General features: G+C 48.5%; 1 protein-coding gene across 3 annotated transcripts in view; it reads left to right on the forward strand.

The window, feature by feature from the left end:
- The window catches only part of LOC142587778 (RUN and FYVE domain-containing protein 2-like), a 108,854-nt gene extending 100,245 nt beyond the window's left edge, over positions 1-8,609 (forward strand). For 2 of the 3 annotated variants that reach the window (XM_075699040.1, XM_075699030.1), the window contains one exon: positions 7,726-8,609. In XM_075699040.1, the coding sequence (XP_075555155.1) occupies positions 7,726-8,110 (385 nt within the window). In that variant the 3' untranslated portion in view covers positions 8,111-8,609. The remainder of the gene's footprint in view (positions 1-7,725) is intronic. The other variant, XM_075699050.1, reaches the window with a different exon arrangement.
- The last annotated feature ends 10,870 nt before the right edge of the window (positions 8,610-19,479 follow it).

Below are 19,479 nucleotides of genomic sequence, written 5' to 3' on the forward strand. Positions count from 1 at the left end.
CTTGAAAACGCTGCGGTCGCTGCTTTCCTGTCGGGAATGCTCTGTCATGCTGATAACGGGCATGCCATTCGTGACTTGGAAGTACCGGGCTCGCCGCGTTAAGGAAAGCAAATGCGGACAGGGCAGATGACGGTTATCGTTGTGTGGCAAAAGGGTTTAATTTTGCTTAAGAGTGTAAAGACAGTTGCATGCTTTGGGGTGTATATTTGCCACGCATAAATTATCGTCATCTGTCCTGCTTGTGTTTCTTTTCTTGAAAACGCTGCGCTCTTTAGTTTCCTGTCGAGAATGCTCTGTCATGTTGATAACGGTCATGCCGTTCGTGGCTTGGAAGTATACCGGGCTCGCAGCGTTAAAGAAAGGAAACGCAGGCAAGACAGATGACGATTATTGTTGTGTGGCAAATATGCATCACAAAGGGTGCAACTGTTTTTAGAGCGTAGTTGAACATTGAAACTATGTCAGCCCTTGATGTAGACAAACCGGCCACGCAGGTCCCAGTAATGATGTCCCGGTGCAGAGGCCCTGTAACGTTCCAATTCCTGTAATTCCAATCTCCTGACATCAAATTTACGTAACCACCGACAGGCCTATGAAACGCTCTGGTCGTTTATAGGAAGTCACTTCAAAGTTTTCAAAGCGAAGAGCATTGCCTACCTTGACGTGTTTTTCTTATCTAATTGACATACAAGAGGCCAGGAGCACACGAATGGATAGGGCTTCGGTTGGACCGAACTAGCGCAGTGAAAGTAGATGACCTGATGAGGAGGGTGGTGCGGGCGTCTGTGATTGGTCCGTTTCTCCTTGCTTAGTTTGTGTTGGCTGGGTGGAATCGCAGCGGCGTGCAACTGTAGGTTAAAAATGTCGCTAAAACGGATCCTCAGCGAAGAGTTGCCAGAGCGATGTCGTATACGTGCCGAAAGAGCTCGATAACGTTACACTGGCTCGCAAACAGTTTTATTATACGCAAATAAATCCATTCTCCCGGGCAGCTCCGAGTAGCCAGTGTCAAAGCGATCGGTGGGCAGCCATCCTCTATTCATTGCGCAATGGGGCAGCTCCGGGTATTAAGAAGAAAAAAATCAATTTTGTTCAGCATATTAACGTAGCTTCAATGCGTACGCGTCACTTCGACTCTGTGAGTTTTCGCGGTTTTGTGACGTTGCGTGACAGACAGGTGAAGTGGTCGCAGCCCGAAAGCTTTTGACCAATTTCAGAGGGCTGGTGGTGAAAAAGCCGTAGAATCGGAGCTAATTATTTTTCATTTGTTCAGTCTAATCAGGCATCATCAGTGCGTACACGTCATATCAGATGAGTTTTCGCGGTTTTGCTGACGTCGCGTGCCAGACAAGTGAAGTGGGGGTGGAGGAGGAGGAGGAGCAGGAGCAGGAATAAACTTTATTTGAGCACAGCAGATTTGAGACCCAGGCCTCTCTAGCTAATGACGGCCTCGAGCCCTTGGGCCCTGGCGGCATCTTCGGCCAGCTGGATTGCCTTGAGTTGGTCTTCCGGTGCACAGCTGAGCAACGCGGTCTCCCACTGCTCTGTGTCCCGAAAAAAATTTGTCCAATGGTGGAGGGCTGATTGTAAAAATGGAATAGAAAAGTTTGTAATTACTTTGCGTTATAGCGCCCCAGGATACTGCTTAGTTGTGCGTGTATTGTCATATTTTAACCCTTTGAGGGTCGATTTTTTTTCGCCATATGCGACCGCCCAGGGTCGATTTCTTTTATTGCAGATTCCAATTATTCTTAGGGAATTATGTTGAAAAAAATTTACCGTAATTTTTCTTGGGTGACCGTAAAGTGAGAAAAAAAAATATTTTGCGTTGGTATATATGTACTTTTCATTCATGAATAACAATAAAAAAGGAAATAAGCTTATAAGCATAAAAAATTTGACACATTGTTATACACATAGTTCAAGGCTATTTCGCAAGACTTGTTCCGGCTGTTACACTAATATGTACACCCATAGCATAATCGAACAGCGTAGGTGCACTCACTCAAGAAAACTGTAGTTGTGTGCCCGTCAAAAAAGCAAAACGTGTGACAAACATCCTCTAGTCTTCATCTTATCGCCAACCAGAGGCAATTAGTTTTCGTGAGTCTCCAAAAAAAGAAACAAAGAGCAATGGAAACCCATGCATGGCGGCAACCTTCTTATGCGCACCCCTGTGAGCACTAAACGAGCGAGAAACAAGAGGTCGCCCTTTGAGTGATTAGTAACAAGATAGCCATCAGTTTTGCAAGCGCAAGAAGCCGAAACCGCCCGCAGAACAAAACCGAAACCGCCGCCCGCCCGCGCGCGCGCCAATGCGGGAGCGGTAGTATATAGACGCGCGGCAGCAAACTAGTTCTAAAACAAACCACGCAACGAAAACCGAGAGAGGGAGGAGCGCGAGAAAAATTCCCTGTATTCCCACATAGTGGAAGCACATGACAGAAAAGAGAAAGTTAGGAATTGGCGCGCTTTTTAAACGTACAGACGGCGCCGTAAATATACGGCATCGACCATTTTGAACTTGTTCGCGGTGCCGTATATTTACGTCATTGATCCTGAAAGGGTTTTAAAGAGCTGCTTGCCGTTCGTTTCTGTGGATGCTGCCATCATATTAGCAGAAGAAAGAAAAACAAGCAGTCAAGTTCTAGAGTCAACCGTTGATAGCCCAGCACTATGCCACAGCGAATGCTTTTCCATATTTAGGCGACGGAATGTATTACATTTGTTGGTGCCTGTCGCGGTCTTTTTGTGACAGTGTGGCGTTCTGCTGCTGAACATGAGGTCGTGCTTTCGCTTCTCTGCCACGAAGGCCGCTTTCAGATGGGGTCGGAACGCCATAACGCTCGTATGTACACCGCCCTTGTAATGCACGCTTAAGAACCACAAAGGTACGCGGTCAAAATAGAACCGCTGGCCTCATCTATGGCCTATATAATGCCGCTGAGTTATTTTGGGACTTCAGAACCATTCAGTCTAAGTTTTATGTAAAGCTGATTTTGAGCTTTTTTAGAGTTTGTACGTACGCACCTTACGCAAACAAAGGTGTGGGCATTAGCAATACGATTGTATGTTGTGCTCGCTAAAGGTGATATACGTACACCCTTGAGCAAAAGTGTGCGAACCACAGGGTCACCGAAAAACTTTATTTCTTCGTCAATAACGTGCATACACTGAAATTGACGAATGTATTGGAAGTTTCGCAGTGCCAAGTTTGAACTGCAGTCTTTAATTCCAAGCTGCACTCACAGGCAAAGAAGGAAATCAGCTTTACCGCGCAATACCTGATCCGTATACTTTTACTCAGGGGTGTACGTATATAACCTTTAGCGAGCACACCACACAGTCGTATTACTCATAGATAGTTTTAGTTTAGCGTACGCTATATCATAGCGTACGCTATAATATAGCGGGTTGTTACTGCGCATGCGCAGAACGCAAAACGACCCATAAGGTTTAGCGTATTCCCGCTATTTCTCAGATTTAGCGTTATCGCGTCTTTGCGTGGTTTGCGTAGTCTGCGAGAAACATGGCGGCGGTCCCGGCTGCCCACTTCGAATTGAATTTGGCATTGCTTTTGTAAAATTCACTTCGCTCGTAGCAAATGTCTGTGTAAACGGCTTTCGCTTGGTCTCAAGCCGCTTCGACGACGGAGTATTTGGATAACCTTGTGGACGGCTTTCGCTTAGTCTCGGGCCGCTTCGACGACGGAGTCTTATGGATAACCTTGTGGAGTTTTCGAGATCGCTTCTCGTTTCGAACGAGTCCAATCCTAACGAAAGAAACAGTCGAGATGTCAGCTCCATCTATCGCTGCAGTTGGGAGATAGCCTCAACGACGGTATATGGCCTCTGAGATCCGAAATTCTCGCAGCGCAACTAAAACTGTAACAAACGTGCGCTTTTTGGCGTGCGCTATATACTAGACAGTTTTAGTATAGCGTAAGTCGGACCACGCTTAACGCTAAAATATAGCGGGGCCACACTGCGCACGCGCAGAATGCTCTAGCAGCTTTGCGCATAGCGTGCCTCCGCTATTTTCGGAATTTAGCGGGAGACGCTAACGCTCGCAAAGCACGTACGCTAAGAAATAGCGTTGTCAAACATGGCGGCAAATAGCGTTGTCAAACATGGCGGCATCAATGGCTCCCGCTTCACCGTGAATTCTCGGGATGGCTACGCACTCACACTCTTTAATCGCCAGCAACTATTGAAGTGAGCTTCAACTTCCTCTAAACTCACTTGAAACGTTAGTTATGAGCGCATAGCGCATCTAATTTCTGAGATCGTTCGGCGATTCTAGCGTCCGTAGGCCTGACAAGACGCGTCCGCATAAAAACAAAAATGGTTCCTAATGGATTGTCTTGGCTTGGGTTCGTTTGTCACGATGCACCAGATGGCGCCCTGTCTTTCAAAGTAACCTACCGTATAGATGCTTGCGTTTTTAACGTACGTAAGGCGACAAACGCTATTCTAAAACGGTCTACTGTAAAAAACGCTGCTTTGAATATTCTTAACCAGATTGCAAACCAGTCAGCTTAAGAGCTTTGACTGCTCGCACTTAGATGGCGCGGTGAAGTTTTGCCAAGGTAAATATACCTGGTAGCGAAGCTTCCATAGGAGCCCATACGTTCAAAACATGGCGGTCCATCGGCGGTTCAGGGGGCTTAGCGCCATCTGTATGTGGTGGGAACACTTCCGGCGGAAGAAAAAATAATGTGACGCCATGTTCGTTAAAAGCAGAAGTGACGTCATTTTGTTTTCGAAGGCGTGAAATTTGTTTTGTTGTCCTGCCTTTGGAGCTATATATTCAAATGCCTCGCCATTCGACTTGATAGGCGTTTCGAGCTTTCAGCGTGGAAAGCGATGCAGGAAAAGGCCAGCCGTACGGTGGCCGGATTTGCACCCCTGCACAGAACATACTTTCTTTGGAGGCCGACGAAAGCTTTAGGTGTAGAGTGCGGATCCTATCTTCGGACGCCAAGCCCGTCGGCAGGCGCAGTCGCACGCAAACTACACAATTATCTGGCTGTCCTAACTCACTACTTTTGACTGAACAGAATAAGAAGCGATGAAGCTACCCGCGTCACCAAATTCAGACAAACTTCGACAAGCAAGAAAACACAAACTGTGAGGGGGGCGTATTTCAACAGGTGAACTTTACGAGTGCGCCTTTCTGCCCATTTCAATACGTGCATTGCATTGCAAGTGATAGTGGCGTCAACGCCCCCTCTAACGATGGGCGCTGAAAATAAATACATTTATTAATAATAATAAAATGGAATAAACTTGTATTTTCTTAACTGGTCACGAATATATAAAATTGACTAGGAATTTTATTTTCGCTGAATGAATCTAACTGTGTCTCGCTTGAATTTAAAAACGCGTTTTTCTTTCCCATTGTTTGTTCCCTCCAAACATAGTCGCGCTTCAATCGCTGCTCCCATAACCCCCGATGCTGATGTCGGTGACAATCTGTACTGAACCGCTTTTCGCCCGAAGCTTCGCGACCTATTTGAATCGACCTTGGTTTTGCGCTTTGCGGCGCTTCGTTGTTTTACGCTATTGGGAGCGAGGATTTACGGAGTAGCCATCTGTCGGAAGCGCCTCCCTTGCGTAGTATGAGGAATCACGCGGCGCGCTCCTCATAGGTTTCGCTTACGGCGCTCAATAAAAACACCACGCGCTAGCTCTCCTGGACATTTATATAAGTACTCTCAAAACGAGGGAAGTTTTTGACTGTCGATATAATAATCTTGGACAAACTGAAAGCACAGAATAGTTTACAGACGCTATCTCGTCACCGAATACGTACAGTGAACGCCAATGCGCGCGGTCGCTGCGATGGAGTCTCCCGAACCGGCTTCTTGCGTGAAAGGTAGGCAAACGCTGAGAGCAAACTATGTGAAACTTGTTCTTATAGTGGGCTGTCTGTATAAGCAAATGGAGGATAACAGAATGAAGCCTCAATGCACCAATAGCACGAGTCCGCAGCGAATGACTGCGCGTCTGCATGCATGTCCGCGCACAATGTTCTGCTTTCGCTGTGAGCGCGTTTTCGCACCGTGCCTTGAGCTTTAGGCCGCAGCATATGAGCATTTGACAGTACACTAGCAACTATTGTTGCGTGGACGCTATCAGAACTGTTCAAAAATAATTTATAGAGACTTCGACGCCTACGGCGACTGTGATGTGCCGTCGCGACGATTCATTCTTTTTTTTTGTCTTCTAAATTTTTGGACATTTCAATATTATTTCTCAAGTTGCGTCGCACTTTATGTTTATCGGCCTTCTCAGCGTGCGATTTCGCTCTGCTTCTTTTTCGTAATACAGTGCATGAATTCATAACACAAACATAACCATAGGCCATGCCTTTTTTTAATGTGCGTCGCGGTAAGATCTTACCGCTCCCTTTCCGTTCCAGTGAACTTGCAGTATCTAGCATCAACAAGTTCATAGACCAAAACGTCATGACATTAGCCGGGCAGCGGGCGCGGGCGAGCGTCTCAGTGCGCGTTTTCTGCTACTCACCGAACATCGCAGTCCCGGCGCCGTAGCAGAAATCTTCCTCGCGGCTGTGTTTGCTGCATACCCGAGTTGTAGCCGATGGCTGTCTGCCGGTTCTAAGTTTCATGAGCAAAGCTTCACGCAGCTTCTTGTCCTGCGGGTATACGTGTGAATAAGGCTGGCACCGGGCTCCGTTGCGTACGTCCGGCACTGCGGCACCGAGCAGTAGCCTACCATGCTGCACGCCTCCAAAGGCAGCCACTACCTATTATTGTACTTTCAACTGTTGTCAAGCAGGCACCCAAGGCGGTAAAGCCTCGCCACTTAATCAGAACCGCGGCGCAGGTGGGACTTTAAACTTTCGTTTTCAGCTCGCTTCGGCGCTTCCGAAGCAGCCGACGCAGCCGCTGTGTCCACGTGATCCCTCATGCCACGTCACGCCGACGGTGGCGCCAGCTTTTCCAGTGGTGGAGCTCGCCCCCAATACTAAAGCTCTATCGAATTGCGTCCCGCAAAGGTTTAGCGTGCGGAAAGCGCTAACGCTAACGCAAGCATTTCACGCTATACTAAAGCTCTCTGTTATAGCGTATAGCGTACGCTATAGTTGCCTACGCTATACTATAACTGTGTAATGACCACACATAAAACTCGTAAAATTCATTTCGAAGCGGGCAGCCGGGACCGCCGCCCTGTTTTACGCGAACTCCGCAAACCACGCAAAAACGCTAACTCGTTTGCGTTGCGTACGCCCGCTATACCCGCTATTTCGTTTAGCGTTCAGCGCATGCGCAGTGACGACCCGCTATTTTTTAGCATACGCAATGGTATAGCGTACGCTATACTAAAACTATCTATTTGTTTGCGTACGTATATCACCATTAGCGAATGCAACATACAGTCGTATTACTGATGCCCACAAATTTGTTTGCGCGAGGTGCGTACCTGTAATAGCGATTAGGTCTGAACTTTCGTACGTTACCTGCGCCTATACAACCCGCGATGTTGTATCCAGTGCACTCACGCGGTGGGTACGGCGACCTCGCGTTGTACTCGTGTGCCATTGGCCGGTCGTGCTGCCTGGGTTCAAAATGTTTTCGGCCCAACGGGGTGCCGAAACAGGAATCGAGTTCTGCTGCGACTTTACTCTGTTTCTAACGTTTTCAGCTCCTTCTGCTAATCAGTGTCTTCATTGCGAAGTGTTATGATGTCTCGCACGCAGCACCATTGCCGTAGTTGCGGGGAGATCTTTTGCCACGCCTGCTCGGACAACACGATGCCACTTCCGTCATCGGCGAAGCCTGTGCGCGTGTGCGACACCTGTCAGACTGTGCTGCTGCAGCGGTATTCAGCCACCTCCTGAAGCTCTGCGTTCAGGCCTCACTACGGGGCCATGTGCTGCGCCCGTGGCTGTCCTTTTGGGGCAAGTTCCCCCCCTCGCCTCTCTGGGAATTCATTCCATCTCTGCCTTCTCGTCTTGCGCTGTCCCCTCGGAGTGCGTGCATGTGACAGTTCTGGCCCTCGAGTATTACGCCACAGGTACAAACTGGGCCACACTGGGGAGGCCCACCCGCATATACGTGTATTACGGCGCCGCCAGCGAATGAAAACGACGCTTTGTGTCATAGCCCTTGGTGTGCGTCGCCGCGCCCATTTAGAGTTTTTAAACGCTGTTACGACTCCTGCAACGCAAGCGCCACTGCGGCGAAATGGGAGTTCCCGCTCATAATACACACTGCACAAGGCGCCTCGTACTAAATAGTACCGGGAGAGAATGGTGGTGTCGGGTACATGTTTTAGGACGACATACAGATGTGTGGGTATTTCTATATTTCATATATAACGCCGCTACTAATTTCGAGAATACATTGCGGTGTGTGAGCTTAGGAACTGCGTGAAAAATTATTCATGACAGCATATATTTGAAGTGTAAAGTTGTGAGAGCTATACAGACGTGCTATTATTTTGCCCGTATGGTTTGTCTGTGGGACCCGCTTTTTGGAGGACAAAATAATCAGGCCTTGACGTTGCCTTTGCCGACCTGTTAGTTTATGAGAAGTTTCGAATGAACTGTTATAATGAATAAAGACCTTTCATTTGCGAGTGTTTGTTTTTCTTCGCCTGTTCCCAGTGCGGTCGTCCTTCTCGCCACTTGCGGTGGTCGACGATGGCGAGCCAAAGCGAACGGGTAGCGCGGATCAGATAGCAGTAGGATGAGGATGAAGAAGAAAAGGAAGACAATCTACTATAGCAGAGAGTTTGAGGGCTTATGCCTCAGTAGCGAAGGAGAAAGACAGCTGAGCCGAATCGACGCCGGAAAACAACCGCGAGCCGTGGCTTCGCGTGCCACGACCAGGTGCCGTCTTTATTTTCTTCTCATGCGGGCGCGCCCTATCCGGGTACTAGGCGCCGCCCGAGGGAGGGCGCTACAGGGCCCCCCCCCCCCCCCCCCGCCTAGACTGGAAGGCGAAACCGGACTGAGGGCTTGCTATGACACACTAGCACGAGGTCAGGTGGCAATGCGAGGTTTTCCATGGCGGTCTCCACGTAAGCCTAACCTGACTGCGTCTTCACGGTCGTTCTGTAGTAGGATGTCGGTTTTCGGGGTGCGGTGGAGGACGCGGAATGTTCCTTCGTAGACCGGGGCTAGTGGTGGTCGTACAGCGTCGCGGCTCACGAAAACGTGTATGGAAGTGGCCATGTCGGGGTGCACGAAGATTGTATTGTGGCGGGAAGGTCGGGCCAGAGTGGGCCGGAGGTTTTTAACACAGTCCCGGAGGCGTTGTAGGAATGCTTGTGGCTGGACAGGTAGCTGCGTTGATGTAGTGAAGTCTCCGGGGAGGCGCTGAGAACTACCTTACACCAGCTCTGCTGCTGAGCACTGTAGGTTTGCCTGGAGGACGGCCTGTAAACCAAGGAACACAAGGGGCAAGGCGTCGACCCAGGTGGCGCAAATGAGGCGGTTTGCCAGGGCGGCCTTCAGTTGTCGGTGAAGGCTTTCCACCATGCCGTTGGCAGATGGGTGACACGTAGTGGTACGGCAATGTCTGGCACCGAGAAAGCGATTAAGGCAAGCAAACAGGGAGGGCTCAAACTGACGTCCACGGTCTGTTGTCACGGTGCCAGGACAATCAAAGCGAGATACCCGCGCAGAAATGAAAGCGCGGGAAACAGTCTCAGCGGGGATGTCATGAATGGGAACACCCTCCGGCCATCCTGTGAAACGGTCGACCACGGTGAGTATGTAACGATAACCTTGAGACACGGGTAGAGGGCCCACGATATCGGTATGAACATAGTCGAAACGACGGCCAGATGGAAGGAAGGCTGGGGGAGGCGTCTTGGTATGACTGGATACCTTTTCCGTCTGGCAGGGCACACACGTGCGCATCTAAGCGCGAACATCGCCATTAATTCCGGGACAGACATTGCGCTGGGTGAGAAGGCGCCGAGTAACCCGAATACCTAGGTGACATATGTTGTGTAGAGCGCGGAAAATGCTGCGACGTAATGAAGCCGTAAAAGGGCGGGGAAGGTCTGCTAAGACATCGCACCACAAGGGCTCAGGCGAGCATTGATTGGGCACAAGCCGTAGTCTGAGAGAACGGAGGTTCTCCCGAAAAGCGGCGAGCTCTCATTCTGCTGTGCGGAAGAGAGTGCGGTCCAGCCGACGATTGTAGATGGAAAGTCAACTGCCGCTATACGAGAAAGGGTATCGGCAGCGGTGTTTTCGATACCTTTTACGTGACGAATGTCGGTTGTAAATTCCGAAATATAAGCGAGATGGCGGCGTTCGCGTGACAATTACTTCAATGATTTGGCGCGGAAAACGTACGCCAGTAGGTTATGATCGGTCAGTACGTAAAACTGGCATGATGATGATGATGATGATGATGATAGTGTTTTGTGGCGCAAGAGCCAAGTATGACCAAAGAGCGCCTGGTCAATGGTAATGAGTTCAATGTGAAGCGATAAATTACGAGCAATGGATGTAACAGGGCTGTAAAGGGGCCTAAAAGGTGGTCGCTGTGAAGTGCGTAAGAGCTACATGTAATAAACTATGTCAATGACTATGAAGCGTGCCAAGGACACGAACGATACATTGTGAATTAGTTACAATGTACTAAAATTGGCCACAGGCTACAAATTGCGAAAAGTACTAGTCCCGTAACAGAGCCCTTTAAATACAAGAACCTGAAGGAGTATGCTATACAAGGACTACTATCGCAGCAGCATCCTCTGGAGAGAGCATGCGCTACGAAACTATTGGGCTATTAACATGCAAAACCACATTGTTCAAGAAACCTAGGACAGCTTTGGTGGTAAAAATGGGTTCTTTACCAAGAAACAACAGGATGGAAAGGGAGACAATAGCGGTATGTTAGAGGAAAATGTTTCCTTCTTTCTCTTTCGGCTCCCCGACAGTCCACGAGCACTCGGAGGATGGTTAGCCTCTCACCACATCTACCACAGGTTGGAGGCTCATTGCCAGTCAATAGAAAATTGTGAGTGCCATATCTATATCCTATTCATAGTCGACAGAATAGGACATCAGTTCTTCGTGTTTATGTTACGGAGGGCCAGAAACCTAACTTTGGCTTAATCAAGTGGAGCTTGCTTTTTTCAATGTCCTACAAGCGTTGCCAGTAGCTTCGCACTTTCGTTTGCAAAAAAGTCTTGAGATCTGTGGTAGGAATAGCAGCGGTAGGATTGGTAGCTTGCGATGTAATTGATGTGGCCATTTGGACTGCCATCACGTTACCCTCGATTCATGTATGGCCAGGAACCTAGCATATTGTCACATGTCTACGAGATGAATAAGTATTTCACAAGTAAGAGTAAAGCTCAATGTAAACAGGATTTTTGTGTTTCCTTAAGGACATTAGCGATTTTACAACACTTAACGAGTCCGCGAATATTATTGCGTTCTTTAATTATAATTTATTGATATGTTTAACCGCAGAGAGTACTGCATAGGGCTCCGCAGTAAAGATACTTGTGTGCAGGTTCAATACACCTGATTCAGAGAAAGATGGACCAACAGCTGCGTAAGACACGCCAGCGTGCGACTTAGATGCATTGGTGTAAAATTCAGAACAAGGGTACTTCGATTGGAGTTCATGGAAATGCATTCGAATTTTGAGCTCTGGTGCGTATTTTGTAACTCTTACGAAATATATATCACAGTCTATCACCTGCCACTCCCAAGGCGGTATCTGCTTGGCTGGAGGCATGAAGATATGTTCGAGAAGTGGGATGCTCATTTATTCGCTCAGCTCCCTCACACACAGTGAGAAAGGCTGTCTCGCAGAGGGTCGATTGTGAAAAAGTAGCGTACGAGATATCATTAACTGTAGTATAACAACGGTGTTCGCGGTTGCAGTAAACATTTAGAAAGTATGTGAAGCTAGTGTATGCTCTTCGCAGATTAGGTGACCACTCATTTAATTCTACGTATATAGACTTTCAGTAGGACTTGTTCAAAAGGCGCCAGTGGCCAGGCGGATATCTAGATGGTGGACGGGATCTAGCATCATTAACGCATTTGGCGTGGCAGAGTGATATGCCACGGCACCGTAATCCAGTCGTGATCGGATGTGGCTCCTGTAGTGGTTCATTAAACACTTTCGGTCACTGCCCTATGTTGTGATAAAATTTTCAATAGGTTCATTGTTTTCAGGCATTTTGCTTTGAGATATTTTATGTGTGGTATGAAAGTCAGTTTCGCATCGAGTATTATGCCTAAAAACTTGTGTTCTTTGTGCACAGGTATTTCTTCTCCATACATTTCTAAACATGGATCTCTAACCATGTCTCTTTTTTTGTGTGTGAAAAGAACACATGAACTTTTGTAGAGGTCAACTTTAAACCCATTTTCGTCTGCCCACTTATCTTGTTCAATCCCTGCTGTACTTGTCTCTTGCGCACTGGAAGGTTACAGGATTGGAAACCTATTTATGTGTCGTCTACGTAGACGGAACAAACTTTAGCTGGTAGTAATGCAGCGCGGATTGTGTTCATCTTAACGATATAGAGTGCGCAGCTGAGCACACCTCCCTGAGGTACAGCAGTTTCTTGTATATATTTACGCGACAATACGTTGCCGATTTTCACGTGGAAGGTAGAATTGGACAAATAGCTTTCTATTATGTTTAGCATATTTCCACGGATGCCCATTCCCGACAAGTCTCGCAAGATTCCGTAACGCCACGTTGTGTCATACGCCTTCTCCATATCGAGGAATACCGATAAGAAAAACCTTATGAACAAACGCATCCCGGATATTTCCCTCAATGCGCACGAGATGATCACTTGTGGACCGATCCTCTCTAAGCCACAGTGATATGGATAAAGCATTTTGTTCATTTCAAGGAAATGTATCAGTCGCCGGTTAATCATTTTCTCAAGCAGCTTACAAAGGCAACTCGTGAGAGCTATCGGGCGGTAACTTGCCGCCAACGAAGGATCTTTACCTTGCTTCAGAACGAGGACCACAATCGCTTCTTTCCATGCGGGTGGATGATATCCGCCAGCCCAAATAGTGTTGGAAAGTGCAAGTAGTGTCAGTTGTGTATCAGTTTGTATGTTTTTAATGACGCGTACATTATTCTATCAGGTCCCGGTGCAGAGCTCTTGCATGCAATCAAGGCAGCTCTCAGCTCGGCAATACTGAAATACGGTTATATGGTGCGTTTTGTGGGAATTTACGCTCAAATGCCTTACATTATTCTGTGTCTCTGTACTTCATGAAGGATTGTGAAAAGTGGGTTGAGCTTGACACACGCTCAAAGTGCTCCCCTAGCGAGTCTTTCTGCTCTTCTAAGGTATTCCCTTGGTCTTTCACCAGAGGCAACGAGTTTATTTGCTGCACTTTTAGCTTTATTAGGCCATTTCAAACTTTCGCCTCCTGTGTCTATGGACTTATTTATTTATTTATTTATTTATTTATTTATGATACCCTCAGGGTCAACAGACATTACAGAGGGGAGTGGTACAAAACACAGAAAAACAACAATATTTTAACTACAAGAAGCAGCACAATGTTTCTAATTATGCCATAGTAGCTATAAAGAGGCAAAATACATGTTACAAAAAATAATATATATATACAAAGAAGCAGTCCAGTTTTTCTAATTATACAATAAGAGCTATAAAGAGGCAGACAAAAACAAGATGTTACTGAGCATTGATTAATAAAGTCACAAATTTTTCATGATCGGAAATTGTTACTACCAATCTGGGAAGGCGATTCCAATCATTTGATGTGCGTGGTATGTAGGAATGATTCTGTTTTACACAACGGAATGCCAACTTTATGAGCATGATCCAAACGGTGCGAAACTTAATGGGGAGGAAGTAATGGTAAATCACGCAGGTAGGGATGATGATACAGTTTGTGAAAAAGGCTTAAGCGAACCATCGCACGTCGAGAAGCAAGCGTAGGTAGATTAAGGTTAGCTTTTATTACCGTGATGCTAGCGATTCGACTGTAATTAGAGAGTATAAAACTGACCGAATTATTTTGCGCCATTTCAAGCGTATGTACCAAAGTATTATAATGCGGATCCAGCTAGTTATAGCAAGTGTCCTATGCGGGCAGCGGCAATAAAGCGTAAGAAAACGTTTATCTTGGGGCCAACAGGAAACGATGAGAAAAATACGGCGAAGAAAAAGACAGAAAGTCAAAGAGAGTCAGACGAAATGAGATGGAGCTCAAAGAGTGAAACTGATTTTCCAAGCCTGAAGCCTTCTCCAGGAATCCAGGACACAGTGGTGCCATCGCGCAGTGGACCGGCTAAAACAGTGAAATCAATGAACAGAGGCCCCGTAGACGAGAAGACTGCTGAACAACCGGAACAGCGAAGTTATGTGTCTGTACTGCAGCGACCCCAATCGCGTTGCGATGAAAACACACCACAGGAGGACTGTCAGCAGGTGCTACGTGCTCTCTTCAAGGCCTTGCGATCACACATAGAGAAGATGAAGGCGAGCTCGATGAAGGAAATGCTCGAAGTAGTCCTGGCTCTCGAGTCAGTGATTCTCAGCTCTGCCTCTTTTTAAAGCACCTATCAATATGAATGCGGTCAGGACACAATGTTCACCATCTCGTCCACAGGTGCCACTTATTATGCAATGGAACTGTGCGGGTCTTGCGTGCCATTTACCTGAACTGTCGCTTTTCTTGCGTAACATGCCTGTGCCGATATTGGCCCTGTCCGAGGCTGGTCTTCCAAGTTCCAGATCAATTGCTGGTTATGTCGCACATGGAAACCAAAGTATTCCGACATTTCCGAACGGAAGCGCCAAGCTATATGTGAGACGTGAAATACCACATTACGTTCTCCCAGTGCAAGACCTTTGCAGCAGTGCTTTGGAAGTCACTGCTGTACAAGTGCGGCTGGGAAACCGAAGCCTCAGCGTGGCCTCCGTGTATGTGAGCTCTCGCCTGAAGGTCTCGATGCGAGAAATTATAAGAGACCTATGCAGCCGCTGCCCAGCTCCTAGGATTATATGCGGCGACTTCAACGCGCACCATACTCTCTGGGGCGACAAGGCGACTGATGCACGTGGAAAGCAAATTGTTAGTGCTTTAAACACCGAGGGACTATGCGTGGCAAATGACAAACAGCCAACGTTTTTTCGACCACCGGCCTTTTACAGTGTCATTGACTTGACGTTACACTCAGCGGACATCCTTGTATCGTCAACGACTAGTAAAGATAGAATGAGCAGTGATCATTTTCCTGTCTTCGTTAACATTGCTGGATATAGAACCAACGGCCGAAGATCCTGTCCGGTGACGCATTGGGATACGTACAGGGACGGCCTGAGCGAATCATCTGGAGACCTGTTCGCGGACATGCTACGTAGCAAGAGATTGGCTACCGCTGAGCTGAAGCTACCCGACCACTTCCCCGCTCCGGATCTAAAGCTAAACCATCGAACACCAGTGAAGATATCTATATATGCCGATGAGATCTGCATGTGGGTCTCTGGCTACCAGCATCGCCGCCTCGCACGAATAGCCCAGGGAGCAGTAAAAGCCATTCAGGGCCACTTGGCAACGATTGGATTATCGCTATCAGCAGAGAAATCATCATTCGTACTATTTCCTGGAGTGAAAAGAAAATCTACACGCTTGACGCTGTTTGGATCGGACTGCTGGTACGATCTGTTGGGAACTCGGCGCTGACGCCCGTGGTTGTACCTGGGTCGCAAGCCCCAAGGGTAGCGTTGGCCTGGCGGCCTGGGGTACAACTGGAAGCATCCGAAGGTCCCGGCAAAGCATGAGTCGACTCGTAACAACGAAACAACTTGTTTATTTTAACATCGCAAAGAGTTGGCGGTCAGGTTTGACCGTAGTAGAGAGACGGGAGAGCACTTCACTCAACAGAAGAAATCGGAGCCCTCCCTTTGGCGTCCGGGGGCAGCTGTTTTTATACTCTCGCAGTTGAGGGCAAGAAGGAACCCCTCAAAAGACGAGCACGTGAATGTACAATGGGCTAATGGTGACGCACACTGTCGTAGCGATGCCGTAGCACCATGTCGAGCACGATCTCGTAGCACCCTGTCGTGGCGCTGCCGGTCGGACACAATGACTGTAATGAGAGGATGGTCCCTGCTTTGGCATCGCCTGTTTCGGGCATAATGACTGGAACGAGATCCCTGCTTTGGCATCGCCTGTTTCGGGCACAATGACTGGAATGAGATCCCTGCTTTGGCATCGCCTGTTTCGGGCACAATGACTGGAATGCGAGGATGATCCCTAGGCGGTCGCATCGCCGCAGTCGCGCCTGGAAACACCTGGCGATGAGTGTTGTGGCGACGACGATCGGGCCAAAATGTCTGCCGCCCCGCCGCAGTCGCGCCGGCAAAACCACGTGTCGCAGGCGAAACGCAACAGACCGCCCCGCCGGGGGAAGGAGATCCCGATGGACAGGGGACTGCATCCGCTGTCCGGAGGGATGTCGCTCGATGATGCTCATAACCGAAGTTGGGCGTCCCTCGACGTTTCTTGAGCGCAGCGCACAGAGAAGGCCTCGTTCTCTCGTTCAGGTTCGCACGGGACACTGCAAAGTGACTTCGGGAGAGTTCACATTTTTGTTCTCGTTCCCGGCAAGCGTTAGAACTACGCTGAAACTCAACCGCTCAGTCAGCAAGCACGGCACAACCCTCACTAAGCCCTGCCAGGCTCTTTCCCCTTTTTATACCACTGCCTAGTTCCTTACAGTAGTCTAGCATCACTCAGAACGCGTCCACAAATTGAAAAATTGCACTAGAAAGCATATCATCACTTTGAAACACTAAACAAAAGCAATATGTTAAAAAAAAATCCTGCCTCAGGAAGAAAAACATCAGTAACAAACAATTTTGAGGCTGATTCCTACGTTAGGGGCTTCGACTTAAGCCATCGGCGTTACCGTTGAGACTCCCCTTTTTGTAACGCACCTCAAAGGAATATTGTTGTAAAGCGAGGCTCCAGCGCAGGAGGCGGCCATTTTTGGGAGAGATGGTCTGCAGCCATTGGAGAGGGCAGTGATCCGTCTCAATGATAAACCTCGAGCCGGCTAGATAGCATGACAATTTCTGAACGGCCCACACGAGACATGCACACTCTTTCTCGGTGGCGCTATACGCCTGCTCACGACTGGTCAGCTTACGACTAGCATACAGGACGGGGTGTTCTACTTCTCCATTTTCCCGTTGGCACAGTACAACGCCCATGCCTCGCTCACTAGCATCGCACTGAACAATGAACCCTTTTGTATAGTCTGGCGATCGTAGCACAGGCTGGCTTGTTAGGGCACTCTTTAGGGCGCTAAAAGCTCTTTCCTTTGTCTCGTCCCAGACGACTGTTTGAGGCTCTGTCTTTCTTAGAGCATCCGTCAGGGGAGCCGCGATATCAGAGTACCTAGGGATGTACCTCTGATAGTAGCCGGCGACACCTAAGAACGACCGAATATCGGTCTTTGTGCGCGGTTGCGGAAAGTGTCGCACAGCGGCCACTTTTATTTCAGAGGGGCGGCGACGACCCTGACCAATCACGTGACCGAGGTAGACAACCTCGGCCTGTGCTATCTGGCACTTAGGAGCCTTGACTGTCAAGCCCGCTTCGCGCAGGCGGGTTAGCACTGCCCGCAAGTGTGCCATATGCTCAGACCAGGATGCGGGGAATATCGCTACGTCGTCCAGATACGGTAAAGCGAATTCTTGCTGTCCCCGCAACACTTTATCCATGAGGCTTGAAAAACAGTATGGCGCGTTCTTCAAACCAAAACTCAACACTTTAGGACGGAATGTTCCCATTGGTGAAATGAACGCCGCATACCTACTAGCCTCTTCTGTAAGTGGAACCTGCCAATAACCCCTGACAAGATCTAGGGTGGAAATAAACTGAGCGCTACTAACTTTCTCAAGGCGCTCCTCGATGTTAGGGATCGGATAAATTTGATCCTTAGTGATGGAATTAAGCCTGCGGTAGTCGACGCAAGGACGAGGTTCCTTGCCCGGTACCTCAACTAAAATCAAAGGGGAGGTATAATCACTCTCACCTGCCTCAATAACACCGAGCTGTAGCATTTTCTTTACCTCAGCCTCCATAATATCGCTCTGGCGGGGTGACACCCGATACGCCTTGGATCGTACTGGCTCTGTGGAGGTAAGTTCTATATCATGAGTAAGTACAGAAGTCCTACCAGGCCTCTCAGAGAACAGACCTTGAAACTCTTGTAATAGCTGGTGTAGTTCGGTTTTCTGCTCGGGCGACAGCGGTGCTTTACTGATAAGGTCACTAATGACTTGACCGGTGTCTTCCCTGTTCGTCACTGAGCCTAGTCCCGGAAGCTCGACTGGAAGCTCTTCAGGAACGTTTATCATCATGCACACCACTGCTTCCCGTTGTCTATAAGGTTTGAGCAGATTACAGTGGTAAACTTGCTGTGCTTTCCGCTTTCCTGGCAGACTTACCACGTAGTTAACGTCCGACAGTTTCTGAACAATTCGTGCTGGGCCCTCCCACTGCACGTCTAGTTTGTTGTTTAGCGATGTGCGCAATATCATGACCTCATCGCCAACCTCAAAACGACGGGCCCTGGCTGTCCGATCATAATAAACCTTGGCCCTCTGCTGGGCCTTTGTCATTGCTTCACCTGACAACTCCTGTGCCCTTCTTAAGCGTTCGAGGAGCTTAAGCACGTACTCCACCACGACTGGGTCGTCGCCCCTACCTTCCCATGATTCTCGAAGCATGCGAAGCGGAGATCGAAGCGAGCGACCGTACACCAGTTCAGCTGGCGAAAACCCCGTAGCCGCATGCGGCGCGGTCCTTAAAGCAAACATCACCCCAGGCAGACACAGCTCCCAGTCAGTTCGATGTTCAAAACACAATGCTCTCAACACGCGCTTCATGACGGAGTGGAGCTTCTCAACGGAATTCGACTGTGGGTGGTACACTGAGCTGTGTAACAGCTTTACCCCACACCTTTCGAGAAAAGTTGTCGTCAAAGCGCTAGTAAACACTGTGCCCTGATCTGATTGGATTTCCGCAGGGAAACCAACTCGCGCAAATATGGACAGTAGTGCATTAACTATCTCAACTGAGCTGAGTTCTTTAAGCGGCACTGCTTCAGGGAACTTTGTCGCTGGGCAGATCACAGTCAAAATGTGTCTGTACCCCGTGGCTGTTACCGGCAGAGGTCCCACTGTATCAATAACGAGCCGTCTAAAAGGCTCCGTAATGATAGGTACCAATTTCAACGGCGCCCTCGATTTGTCCCCTGGTTTGCCCACCCGCTGACAAGTGTCACATGTCCTCACGAAATGGTCTGCGTCCCGAAAACACCCTGGCCAATAGTACTCTTGCAAGAGACGGTCCTTAGTTTTCTTAACTCCTAGGTGTCCGGACCACGAACCCCCGTGTGACAAGCGCAACAGATCCTGACGATAGCATTGAGGCACGACCAGCTGATCGAACTCC

Source organism: Dermacentor variabilis, chromosome 1 (genome assembly GCF_050947875.1).
Source record: "Dermacentor variabilis isolate Ectoservices chromosome 1, ASM5094787v1, whole genome shotgun sequence".
NCBI lineage: Eukaryota > Metazoa > Arthropoda > Arachnida > Ixodida > Ixodidae > Dermacentor > Dermacentor variabilis.